At 39.3% G+C, this 13184-nt stretch overlaps 4 protein-coding genes across 5 annotated transcripts in view; 2 read left to right on the forward strand and 2 right to left on the reverse strand.

The window, feature by feature from the left end:
- The first annotated feature begins 691 nt into the window (after positions 1-691).
- LOC105216022 (cuticle protein 19.8-like) lies at positions 692-1255 on the forward strand. The gene is made up of 2 exons (XM_011190270.3): positions 692-836; positions 900-1255. The coding sequence occupies exons 1-2, from the start codon at positions 831-833 to the stop codon at positions 1212-1214; spliced, it is 321 nt and encodes a 106-aa protein (XP_011188572.1). The 5' UTR covers positions 692-830; the 3' UTR covers positions 1215-1255.
- The window catches only part of LOC105216010 (G1/S-specific cyclin-D2), a 209998-nt gene continuing 197527 nt past the window's right edge, over positions 714-13184 (reverse strand). For both annotated transcript variants that reach the window (XR_008471510.1, XR_008471509.1), the window contains 2 exons: positions 8687-8998; positions 714-1215 (listed from right to left, as the gene is read on the reverse strand). The gene's annotated coding sequence lies outside the window, so the exon portion shown is untranslated. The remainder of the gene's footprint in view (positions 1216-8686; positions 8999-13184) is intronic.
- LOC114804423 (cuticle protein 10.6-like) lies at positions 8419-9101 on the forward strand. Its single transcript, XM_054232250.1, has 2 exons — positions 8419-8553; positions 8689-9101. Exons 1-2 carry the CDS (start codon positions 8548-8550, stop codon positions 9016-9018), a joined length of 336 nt encoding a protein of 111 aa, XP_054088225.1. The 5' UTR covers positions 8419-8547; the 3' UTR covers positions 9019-9101.
- On the reverse strand, positions 9458-10315 carry LOC105216020 (antifungal protein-like). Its single transcript, XM_011190267.3, has 2 exons — positions 10099-10315; positions 9458-10033 (listed from the first exon to the last, which is right to left on the reverse strand). The coding sequence occupies exons 1-2, from the start codon at positions 10102-10104 to the stop codon at positions 9758-9760; spliced, it is 282 nt and encodes a 93-aa protein (XP_011188569.1). The 5' UTR covers positions 10105-10315; the 3' UTR covers positions 9458-9757.

Genomic DNA, 13184 nt, shown 5'->3' on the forward strand with positions numbered 1-13184 from the left:
GACATATGTACAAACATACAAAGCATTGTATACATACATACATACACTCGTACTTATATCATGCTCATATCAATAACTACATATCTGTGTATCAATGCGCCTGCGCAAACATTACGCATTTTATGCTTGTCATTATTTTGATTGGCGTACTCGCACCGACCAAGCGCTTTGGGCATTCAACGGAAACCATTTATAATTGTGTGCATGCATGAGTGTGTGTGTGTGTGTGTGTGTGTACTTATCGCACATTGTTTAGCCCTAATCGAGAGCAAGCAAAGCAAGCAAGTCGGTGAGCATAACCATTTGATACGTTCGAGGGATTATCGAACCGGTTCGGTGTTCTTGTGTGGGTGGCAGCAAAATGTCAAAAAGATATTTGATATAAGAATTTTCTATTGTTCGTTCTCAACAATCGTCGCGACACATCCGCGTTTGCTATCCGGATCACTTGCGACGCCAAACTTGCTGCGGCTGCAAAAACTCAAATCCGCGACACATGTAGGGAAATATGTAAGCTCTTGCGATTATAATCCCAAAAAAACCAATTGACAAAAATAAAAAAAAAAAAACAACAACAGCAATGTGTCGTAGTGCAAAGTATATTGGGCGCTGATTAACGCGCAGTCATAGAAATTGACAAATAATGAACGCTCAAGTATCCGCGTGCCGATAAGTTCTTCCATTGAAATCTTCATATACACACACACACAAGCAAATGGTTAAAATATATTTTTATTCTTGTAAATTTTTCTATAAATAATTGCCGATGAGTGATCATTGATATCAGTTAACTCAACACAGTCGCAGATTAACAAACAAACTCTAACAAAATGAAAGTGAGTACCACAGTGGCTTAAATATTTAATTTCCAATTTTAAATATTAATTCCTTATTTACAGTTCATCATCTGCTTCGCACTCCTCTTCGCCGTCGCTCAGGCCAATCCCGGTTTGGTGGCTCCTTTGACTTATTCCGCCGCTGCTGTGCCCGCCTATGCCACCTACGCCGCCGCACCTTATGCCGCTTACTCAACCTATGCCGCTCCCGCCGTTGCCACCTACTCACATGCCGCCTACTCTGCCCCAGCTGTGGCCACTTACTCGCATGTTGCTGCTGCTCCTGCTGTCTACGGTGCTCCAGTTGCACGTGTCGCCGCTGTAGCTCCAGTCACCTACTCCGCTCCCTTGGTGTCCACTTTGTTGAAGAAGAAGTAAACTATTTGCAAAAGAAAAAAATAAATGGCATAAAAAAGACACTTAAGCAGATATTTTATTAATCATAAATACACAATTTAAAACAAGCAGGGAAGGGCTAAGTTCGGACGACACCGAACATTTTTCAATTGTATTAAAGTAACCCACACTTTTACCTTAATTTGCTTTTTTGTGTTATATGGTTTATATAGCCTTAGTAGCTTATGAGCTATACATAATCCTTAATAGGGTGCGGGGCCACGACCACTTTTCGAACAAAATTTCATCCGCATATGCCACTCCCTAGTGTTTCCCCTAGTGTTCCTCTGTACCAAGTTTTATTTTCATTGCTTTAGTTTTCAATTTGAAGCCCAAAATTCCAGATTTGCACCAAACGCGCAGAACCGTGTAGTAGGGGTACTGCGCCTAGGGCTTTTCATGGCTTCATCGAAAAGGGGACGCCTACTGCGGGTACCTACCGATTTAGGTCCCGATCGATCCATTCCTTCCTTTCCAATTTAGAACCACCTTAATTTTTAGCCGTTTCATATGGATTATATAGGAATTCTTCTTCTAGAAAGTATGCAATATCGGTCGTGAGGTTGCGTAGGGGTCGTGCTCCTGAAATTTTGCAATTCCAAGCCCTAAATTCCAGATTTGCACCAGGCGCGTAGAACCGTGCAGTAGGGGTATTGCCGACGGTTTTTACTGAATAACTTCCAGAATCATGGACCGATCGTGGCGTTTGCTAGCTGTATCGAAAGAGGGACGCTTACTGCATGTACCCACCGATTTTGGTCCCAATCGATCCATTTCTTCCTCTCCAATTTAGGGCCCCCCTAATATTTAGCCGTTTCATATGAATTATATAGGAATTCTTCTTCTAGAAGGTATGCAATATCGGTCGTGAGGTTGCGTAGGGGTCGTGCTCCTGAAATTTTGCAATTCGAAGCCCTAAATTCCAGATTTGCACCAGGGGCGTAGAACCGTGCAGTAGGGGTATTGCCGACGGTTTTTACTGAATAACTTCCAGAATCATGGACCGATCGTGGCGTTTGCTAGCTGTATCGAAAGAGGGACGCTTACTGCATGTACCCACCGATTTTGGTCCCAATCGATCCATTTCTTCCTCTCCATTTTAGGGCCCCCCTAATATTTAGCCGTTTCAGAAGAATTATATAGGAATTCTTCTTCTAGAAGGTATGCAATTTCGATCGTGAGGTTGCGTAGGGGTCGTGCTCCTGAAATTTTGCAATTCGAAGCCCTAAATTCCAGATTTGCACCCGGCGCGTAGAACCGTGCAGTAGGGGTATTGCCGACGGTTTTTACTGAATCATGGACCGATCGGGACGTTTGCTAGCTGTATCGAAAGAGGGACGCTTACTGCATGTACCCACCGATTTTGGTCCCAATCGATCCATTCCTTCCTCTCCAATTTAGGGCCACCCTAATATTTAGCCGTTTCATATGAATTATATAGGAATTCTTCTTCTAGAAGGTATGCAATATCGGTCGTGAGGTTGCGTAGGGGTCGTGCTCCTGAAATTTTGCAATTCGAAGCCCTAAATTCCAGATTTGCACCAGAGGCGTAGAACCGTGCAGTAGGGGTATTGCCGACGGTTTTTACTGAATAACTTCCAGAATCATGGACCGATCGTGGCGTTTGCTAGCTGTATCGAAAGAGGGACGCTTACTGCATGTACCCACCGATTTTGGTCCCAATCGATCCATTCCTTCCTCTCCAATTTAGGGCCACCCTAATATTTAGCCGTTTCATATGAATTATATAGGAATTCTTCTTCTAGAAAGTATGCAATATCGATCGTGAGGTTGCGTAGGGGTCGTGCTCCTGAAATTTTGCAATTCGAAGCCCTAAATTCCAGATTTGCACCCGGCGCGCAGAACCGTGCAGTAGGGGTATTGCCGACGGTTTTTACTGAATCATGGACCGATCGGGACGTTTGCTAGCTGTATCGAAAGAGGGACGCTTACTGCATGTACCCACCGATTTTGGTCCCAATCGATCCATTCCTTCCTCTCCAATTTAGGGCCCCCTAATATTTAGCCGTTTCATATGAATTATATAGGAATTCTTCTTCTAGAAGGTATGCAATATCGGTCGTGAGGTTGCGTAGGGGTCGTGCTCCTGAAATTTTGCAATTCGAAGCCCTAAATTCCAGATTTGCACCAGAGGCGTAGAACCGTGCAGTAGGGGTATTGCCGACGGTTTTTACTGAATAACTTCCAGAATCATGGACCGATCGTGGCGTTTGCTAGCTGTATCGAAAGAGGGACGCTTACTGCATGTACCCACCGATTTTGGTCCCAATCGATCCATTTCTTCCTCTCCAATTTAGGGCCCCCTAATATTTAGCCGTTTCATATGAATTATATAGGAATTCTTCTTCTAGAAAGTATGCAATATCGATCGTGAGGTTGCGTAGGGGCCGTGCTCCTGAAATTTTGCAATTCGAAGCCCTAAATTCCAGTTTTGCACCAGGCGCTTAGAACCGTGCAGTAGGGGTATTGCCGACGGTTTTTACTGAATCATGGACCGATCGGGACGTTTGCTAGCTGTATCGAAAGAGGGACGCTTACTACATGTACCCACCGATTTTGGTCCCAATCGATCCATTCCTTCCTCTCCAATTTAGGGCCACCCTAATATTTAGCCGTTTCATATGAATTATATAGGAATTCTTCTTCTAGAAGGTATGCAATATCGGTCGTGAGGTTGCGTAGGGGTCGTGCTCCTGAAATTTTGCAATTCGAAGCCCTAAATTCCAGATTTGCACCAGAGGCGTAGAACCGTGCAGTAGGGGTATTGCCGACGGTTTTTACTGAATAACTTCCAGAATCATGGACCGATCGTGGCGTTTGCTAGCTGTATCGAAAGAGGGACGCTTACTGCATGTACCCACCGATTTTGGTCCCAATCGATCCATTCCTTCCCATCAAACTTAGGGCCCCCTAATATTTAGCCGTTTCATATGAATTATATAGGAATTCTTCTTCTAGAAAGTATGCAATGTCGATCGTGAGGTTGCGTGGGGGTCGTGCTCCTGAAATTTTGCAATTCGAAGCCCTAAATTCCAGATTTGCACCAGGCGCGTAGAACCGTGCAGTAGGGGTATTCATGCAGTAAGCGTCCCTCTTTCGATACAGCTAGCAAACGCCACGATCGGTCCATGATTCTGGAAGTTATTCTGTTAAAACCGTCGGCAATACCCCTACTACACGGTTCTGCGCGCCTGGTGCAAATCTGGAATTTTGGGCTTCGAATTGCAAAATTTCAGGAGCACGACCCCTACGCAACCTCACGATCGATATTGCATACTTTCGAGAAGAAGAATTCCTATATAATTCATATGAAACGGCTAAAAAATAGGGTGGCTCTATATTGGAGAGGAAGGAATGGATCGATTGGGATCAAAATCGGGGGATAAGTGCAGTAAGCGTCCCTCTTTCGATACAGCTAGCAAACGCCACGATCGGTCCATGATTCTGGAAGTTATTCAGAAAAAAAATTCGGCAATACCCCTTCTACACGGTTCTGCGCGCCTGGTGCAAATCTGGAATTTCGGGCTTCGAATTGCGAAATTTCAGGAGCACGACCCCTACGCAACCTCACGATCGATATAGCATACTTTCTAGAAGAAGAATTCCTATATAATTCATATGAAACGGCTAAAAATTAGGGTGGCTCTATATTGGAGAGGAAGGAATGGATCGATTGGGATCAAAATCGGGGGATAAATGCAGTAAGCGTCCCTCTTTCGATACAGCTAGCAAATGCCACGATCGGTCCATGATTCTGGAAGTTATTCAGTAAAAACCGTCGGCAATACCCCTTCTACACGGTTCTGCGCGCCTGGTGCAAATCTGGAATTTCGGGCTTCGAATTGCGAAATTTCAGGAGCACGACCCCTACGCAACCTCACGATCGATATAGCATACTTTCTAGAAGAAGAATTCCTATATAATCCATATGAAACGGCTAAAAATTAGGGTGGCTCTTTATTGGAGAGGAAGGAATGGATCGATTGGGATCAAAATCGGGGGATAAATGCAGTAAGCGTCCCTCTTTCGATACAGCTAGCAAACGCCACGATCGGTCCATGATTCTGGAAGTTATTCAGTAAAAACCGTCGGCAATACCCCTACTACACGGTTCTGCGCGCCTGGTGCAAATCTGGAATTTTGGGCTTCGAATTGCAAAATTTCAGGAGCACGACCCCTACGCAACCTCACGATCGATATTGCATACTTTCTAGAAGAAGAATTCCTATATAATCCATATGAAACGGCTAAAAATTAGGGTGGCCCTCTAAATTTGATGAGAAGGAATGGATCGATCGGGATTAAAATCGATGGGTACATGCAGTAAGCGTCCCTCTTTCGATGCAGCTAGCAAACGCCCCGATTGGTCCATGATTCTGGAAGTTATTCAGTAAAAAAGTCGGCAGTACCCCTACTACACGGTTCTGCGCGCCTGGTGCAAATCTGGAATTTCGGGCTTCGAATTGCAAAATTTCAGGAGCACGACCCCTACGCAACCTCACGATCGATATTGCATACTTTCTAGAAGAAGAATTCCTATATAATCCATATGAAACGGCTAAAAATTAGGGTGGCCCTATATTGGAGAGGAAGGAAAGGATCGATTGGGACCAAAATCGGGGGATACATGCAATAAGCGTCCCTCTTTCGATACAGCTAGCAAACGCCACGATCGGTCCATGATTCTGGAAGTTATTCAGAAAAAACTGTCGGCAATACCCCTACTGCACGGTTCTACGCGCCTGGTGCAAATCTGGAATTTAGGGCTTCGAATTGCGAAATTTCAGGAGCACGACCCCTACGCAACCTCACGATCGATACTGCATACTTTCTAGAAGAAGATTTCCTACATAATCCATTTCTAGAAGAAGAATTCCTATATAATTAATATGAAACGGCAAAAAATTAGCGTGGTCCTAAATTGGAGAGGAAAGAATGGATCGATTGGGACCAAAATCGGTGGGTACATGCAGTAAGCGTCCCTCTTTCTATACAGCTAGCGAACGCCACGATCGGTCCATGATTCTGGAAGTTATTCAGTAAAAACCGTCGGCAATACCCCTACTGCACGGTTCTACGCGCCTGGTGCAAATCTGGAATTTGGGGCTTCGAATTGCGAAATGTCAGGAGCACGACCCCTACGCAACCTCACGATCGATACTGCATACTTTCTTGAAGAAGAATTCCTATATAATCCATATGAAACGGCTAAAAATTAGGGTGGCTCTATATTGGAGAGGAAGGAAAGGATCGATTGGGACCAAAATCGGGGGATACATGCAGTAAGCGTCCCTCTTTCGATACAGCTAGCAAACGCCACGATCGGTCCATGATTCTGGAAGTTATTCAGTAAAAAAGTCGGCAATACCCCTACTACACGGTTCTGCGCGCCTGGTGCAAATCTGGAATTTCGGGCTTCGACACGGTTCTACGCGCCTGGTGCAAATCTGGAATTTTGGGCTTCGAATTGCGAAATTTCAGGAGCACGACCCCTACGCAACCTCACGATCGATATTGCATACTTTCGAGAAGAAGAATTCCTATATAATTCATATGAAACGGCTAAAAATTAGGGTGGCTCTATATTGGAGAGGAAGGAATGGATCGATTGGGACCAAAATCGGGGGATACATGCAGTAAGTGTCCCTCTTTCGATACAGCTAGCAAACGCCACGATCGGTCCATGATTCTGGAAGTTATTCAGTAAAAACCGTAGCATACCCCTTCTACACGGTTCTGCGCGCCTGGTGCAAATCTGGAATTTCGGGCTTCGAATTGCGAAATTTCAGGAGCACGACCCCTAAGCAACCTCACTATCGATAGAGCATACTTTCTAGAAGAAGAATTCCTATATAATCCATATGAAACGGCTAAAAATTAGGGTGGCCCTCTAAATTTGATGAGAAGGAATGGATCGATCGGGATTAAAATCGATGGGTACCTGCAATAAGCGTCCCTTTTTCGATACAGCTAGCAAACGCCCCGATCGGTCCATGATTCTGGAAGTTATTCAGTAAAAACTCTCGGCAATACCCCTACTGCATGGTTCTACGCGCCTGATGCAAATCTGGAATTTGGGGCTTCGAATTGCGAAATTTCAGAAGCACGACCCCTACGCAACCTCACGATCGATACTGCATACTTTCTAGAAGAAGATTTCCTATATAATCCATATGAAACGGCTAAAAATTAGGGTGGTCCTAAATTGGAGAGGAAGGAATGGATCGATCGGGGCCAAAATCGGAGGGCAACTGCAGTAAGCGGGCTCTATCAAAGGAGAATCGGGAAGAACTTAAGTATTAGTATATAGAAAAAAGTTTAGACCGTGATTTTCGTGATTTTATCCATATCAACAAATATTTTAATATTCTTTCGGGACATCGTTTCTTTTGTCGAACCTCTAATTGGAAAATTTTACTCTAATAACTGGAAATCGTAAAAGACTACTTATTCAGTGGACTTAAGGGAATTAAATTGGGGAACAAGTCGTCGATAATTTGATGCTCAGCTGTCAATCACACAGAACAAAACGGCTATAGAAACAAAGTGTAAAAGCATTGAAGAAAAGTGGAATTCCCAGTGTTTAACCATAACGATGGAGCTAAACTGGGCTGTTCAAAAGACAGTAAAGCTAATTGGGTCAGACTTTAATGAACAAAAGAAAATCGATTACTCAAAGTTCGTCTAAAAATAGTTTGGACTTGTTTCAATATTACTTCGACATTTATGGGTTTTTCCGTTTCCGTATGCCTCTGTCCTACGGCACATTTAGTACATTTTACATATCTACCTAATTACAAAAATGCCTTCGGATTATCAATTACTTCTTTCTTGGACATTTTCTCAATTATTGATTTTACTTTTGCTGTATCATTCTACGCAATCAATTTGAGAATTTCCCTTTGATGAAGTTCAATCATATTCACATATAATGCATAACAAACAGACCAAAACGGACAAGCATTAATACCCATTGTCATATTATTAAGACTATGTATGAATGTGTGTGTGTGTGTGTATGTGCTTACCAATAGTGGGTGCTTGCGGCAATGCATACACACATACAAACATTTATATAAATGTACTTAGAGGTGAAGAAACGAGTTACAAAGTGTAGGCGGCTTATTCTTGTACATAATTGTACGGAGATATGTACATACATACATACATATTTATATGTTGCAAATAAATCTGATTTGTTGATCTAGAAAAATTTTGCTATAAATTATGCGCACAGAATCGTAATTGATATCAGTTAACTCACAGCAGTCAATTAACAACCAACTACCTCAAAATGAAAGTAAGTGAACTCAAAAGGGTGCCTAGCGGAAACTACTACCCAGAATCTCAATATAATAATATTATACTCGTATTAATATAAATATAAACTTTCTGAATAAAAATAATTATAAAATTGTTCTTCTTTTACTTACAGTTCATCATCTGCTTCGCACTCCTCTTCGCCGTCGCTCAGGCCAATCCCGGTTTGGTGGCTCCTTTGACTTACTCCGCCGCTGCTGTGCCCGCCTATGCCACCTACGCCGCCGCTCCTTATGCTGCCGCCCCCTATGCCGCTTACTCCACTTATGCCGCTCCCGCTGTAGCCACCTACTCTCATGCCGCTTACTCTGCCCCAGCTGTGGCCACTTACTCGCATGTTGCCGCTGCTCCTGCTGTCTACGGTGCTCCAGTTGCACGTGTAGCTGCTGTAGCTCCAGTCACCTACTCCGCCCCCTTGGTATCTACTTTGTTGAAGAAGAAGTAAAGCGTTTATTATCTGATAAATATGATATGAAAGTAAGAAATGGAATGTTGATGGACCGAATAAAAGTTTAGATGCAATAGAAATTTATTAGTGTTTTACTTGCTCCTTTACTATTCAATTCTGTACAAGATCGGCCGATTTAGTTTGAAGAATTAACTTCAAAGACAGTTATCCCAACAGCAAGCATTGAGTTCAGGCAAAAAAATATTTTCATCGGATTGTTTTATTTATTTTTTCAGAAATATCAAGAACTTAAATTAATGTCTCCCTCTACAGCTATTCATACGAAGTCTACCAGAATTTAAGATTCTATATTTTTCAATCATAACAACAACTGCATGAACTTCAATCTAAAGATGGACCTCACTAAGAACAATGTATGCAGAGAGTGAAGAAACAAATAAAAGCATAAACCATTAACCATAAAAAAATGTCAGTCTTCGATTCGTCTAAGAGATTGGTCAAAGAGAGTAGCGAATCTAATAGATTGAATCTCTAAAGCAGAGATAGAATAGCAAGCAGCCATACCACCTTAGAGAGGTATCAATCTATATAATATTTTCCAAACTGGAAAAACTGCGTCGCTATTATTAGTAAAAGAAGAAGACCAAGTTTTTTTGCAATATATCAATATCTCTTTATTTCTCCGTTTATCAATATACATTTCTGTACAAGATCAACTCAATATTAATGATAGCTTCTACATCGGAAGAAAAACAAATCTGTAAGCCTTTTCCAATTAGTGATGACCATGTCTTTCGCTGGTATGGTGATCATCATGCTGATCTCCATGACCATGTTCGACGCTATGGCCATGAGTTTGGACTTTATGTTCATTCTGTTGATCATTATTTTTAACATGATGGTTTATGTTATGATCATCCTTATCATCCTGGTAGCCGAGTTCATGCTGGTGATCGTAAGCATCCTGGTGGCCATGTTCTTCACCGTGACTGCCATAAGAACTGCAGTGCACGATGGCAACCATAAGGAAGAGAGCAAATATAATGGCGTGCTGTGGGGGTAAGAGAAGCAGATTTTTATCAAAAGAATTTTTTGTTTAGCATTTTTAAAACTCACCTTCATTTTGTAATTGTTGTATATGAATTGTATTGCTTTTGTAAGCGAAGTCAGTAGACAATTGATGCTCCTCCATTGCAACGCAATCGTTTTTATAGCAATGCAACCAGAAAACTCCAACAATGCGAAGGTCTGTGATTCAACTTTTTCACTTCACTTGATTTACTTTCTTTTGACATTCATTAGTATATTTAAGACTTTAGTTTACTGATCCAATTGTCATTAATTAGTTAAAAATTGCTCATCAAATAACTTTTGTTTTGTTTATGCTTGCAATATTTAATACTTTGTATTCTTTACGTTTGAGTAATTATTGTACGTTCGTCGCTAAATTCGGTAATCAAAAATCGGTACATATATTTACAATACAGTTGATCTCCTTTTTACACGGTTTATTTTTGCACGGTTTTTTTTTACACGGTGTTTTTGAACACTTCCCAGTTACCATTTTTACACGGTTTTACTTTTTTTACGCGGATTTTTTATTTTAATTGTATACTTTTTTGCAATAAAATCAAAATTCCTTACGTCAATACGTCACAAATCTATTGCTGTTAATAGAATTTAATAAATTCTAAATTAGGTTTAAACTAAAAAATTAAGCTGTATGAAGAAGTAAGAAAAAAGAAGACACAGCGATTAATGACGAAACTTTGAAATTTATTATTTTTTTACCATTCCCAGAATAGTTGTTGTTTGTTCCTTCTAACAGTAATATGTACATACATACAATACCAGAAAAGTCTATAACAACAACAACAGTGAAAATTCTCACTGTACGAATAGATAGATTTTCATGTAAAATTAGATCTTTTTTACACGTTTTCTATTTTTTGCACGATTTTTTTCTTAAATTGGTCCCAATAGTGAGTTTTATATAAAAATTTGATTTTTTTTGCACGGTTTTTTTTTACACGAGTAATTTACTGTCCCAGTTAACCGTGCAAAAAGGAGATCAACTGAGGGCATCTCTCTCAACTTCCCATTCTGAATATCTAATTACATATTCAAAATTTGTTTACACTTCTGCTATTATAAACAATATACAGTGTATATGAATATGCATATAACAGAGCGAGCCTACAAAATTTATTAATAAAATTAGCAACAATCTAATTGAATGATATTTTGTTTTTTTTTCTTCTTCTTTGGTTAATTTTTTGTTTATTTTTAAGACGGAAAGTCAGCTGTTGAAGGAAAAACAGGTTTGGTTAAACTCATTTGACTTGTTAATAAGGTGGACAGCAAAGAGAGGTGCCAAAAATGTTAGTTTTTTTTACAATGTCTACTGCTGTGAGCTGTGGCAGCAATACAGTGAATTTTAAAAACGTTCAATAAATTTATGTTAAATATAAAAATAAATAATACATTATATTAAAAATATTTAAATGACATGAAATTATTCCGAAAACATTGAAATATATAACATATCGAAAAACAAGACAATCGAACAACGAGACAAGCGACATCAGAATATATATTTTTTTAATTAATATTTCTGCGAAATAATAAATCAAAATTTGTACTAGAGGTTAATCTGAATCTGCTGAAATACCACTTTTATTCAGTATTGTGAACTCAGCTAAGAACAACAGTCGTCAAAATTTTTAGCAAATGACAAAAAAAAAATTAAAAAAATTAAGTGTATCATGGATATTTCATAAATAGCAAAATTAATGGTAAAGTACCAATTTCACAAATATATAGTTAATAATTGATGGAAGCATCGTAGGCGAAACACAAAGGTGAAAGCAAAGCAAATTTAACCCTTACTGATACTAAGTCTATACGAAAATCGACTATTTGTACTTTACCTAAAACCCGCTGACACTTCTTAGAAATGTGTTTTATACCCTAAATAAATATAAATATACATCTTAAGTCAAATTTAACACGAAAGACTTTAACATCAGTAATTTTAAAGACCTTATAATGGTTAAATAGACGCTGGCCAGAAAGCCAACTAACCCAGGCGCTGCCGTACTTCAACACAACAAGCTTTTGCAGACAAGTACGATATACAGTTGAACTTCCGTTACTCGAACTTCAATAACTGGAGTACTCCATAACTCGAACTCTTAAATTGGCAATAAATGTCAAATTTCATACAAATTAACTTCCATAGCTCGAAGTCTCTCTAACTCGAAGTTTTTTTTTATTTTGGAGATTCGAGTTAAGGAAGGGAAGTATGTATATTCGCGATAGCAATCGAAGAATGTATGGCAACAAACTTTCACCGTCATTAGATTACTTAACAGACATTGCAAAAAAAATATCTATAACAAACCTATAAACTAACAGGATCAAAATATAAAGCGTAGAATAATCATTACATTTAATAATCTATTATTTTTAAAACTGTTAATGTTTGAATTGTTATATTATAGTTGAATAATTCTACACCACCGTAAAGAATTTAATCCATAACCCGATGGCATTTCTCAAAATGATAAAGAGTTTTCAAAGCTTTGTTTCAAAAACTTATTTCAAGATTTACAACTCTCTCATATTGCTATAATAGATCACGAACCCTTCAATGAAATTATATCTATGATAAAGGAACAGTTTTAAAGTGCTAATGGCATGTATTATTAAATTATTATTGACAGTTGATAGATAGCTATATAGATAATAATAGCCGTAAAAAATAACCCAAAAGTGAAGTCAGAATATATTAAATGCGCCCAAAAAAATAAAAAAATATAATTTTCGAATGAATAATTTCAAAATAATTATAATATAACCCAAAAAAATGGTTGAAAGTAAAATCACAATTACATGACCCAAAACTATAAATATCCAATCAAATTAAGAACTAATGTACCGGCACCTCACAGTCTTCAATTTCACAGATTTTTTGATAAATTTCAAATAACTTTTCCGAATAAGCTGTTATCTGTGCGAGCAATTTCAAATAACAATTTTTCAGCAAAATATTTGATATTTATATATTTCAGAGCAAAATTTAAATGACAGAAACTTCTTTTTACTAACGACTAAAATTGTGGATCTGATATTTAAACCGGTTATATCGAAACTAGTTTATAATTATGCCACTTTTTGGATCCGACTTAAATGTGTCATAT

This window comes from Zeugodacus cucurbitae, chromosome 5 (assembly GCF_028554725.1).
Source record: "Zeugodacus cucurbitae isolate PBARC_wt_2022May chromosome 5, idZeuCucr1.2, whole genome shotgun sequence".
In the NCBI taxonomy this organism is placed as follows: domain Eukaryota; kingdom Metazoa; phylum Arthropoda; class Insecta; order Diptera; family Tephritidae; genus Zeugodacus; species Zeugodacus cucurbitae.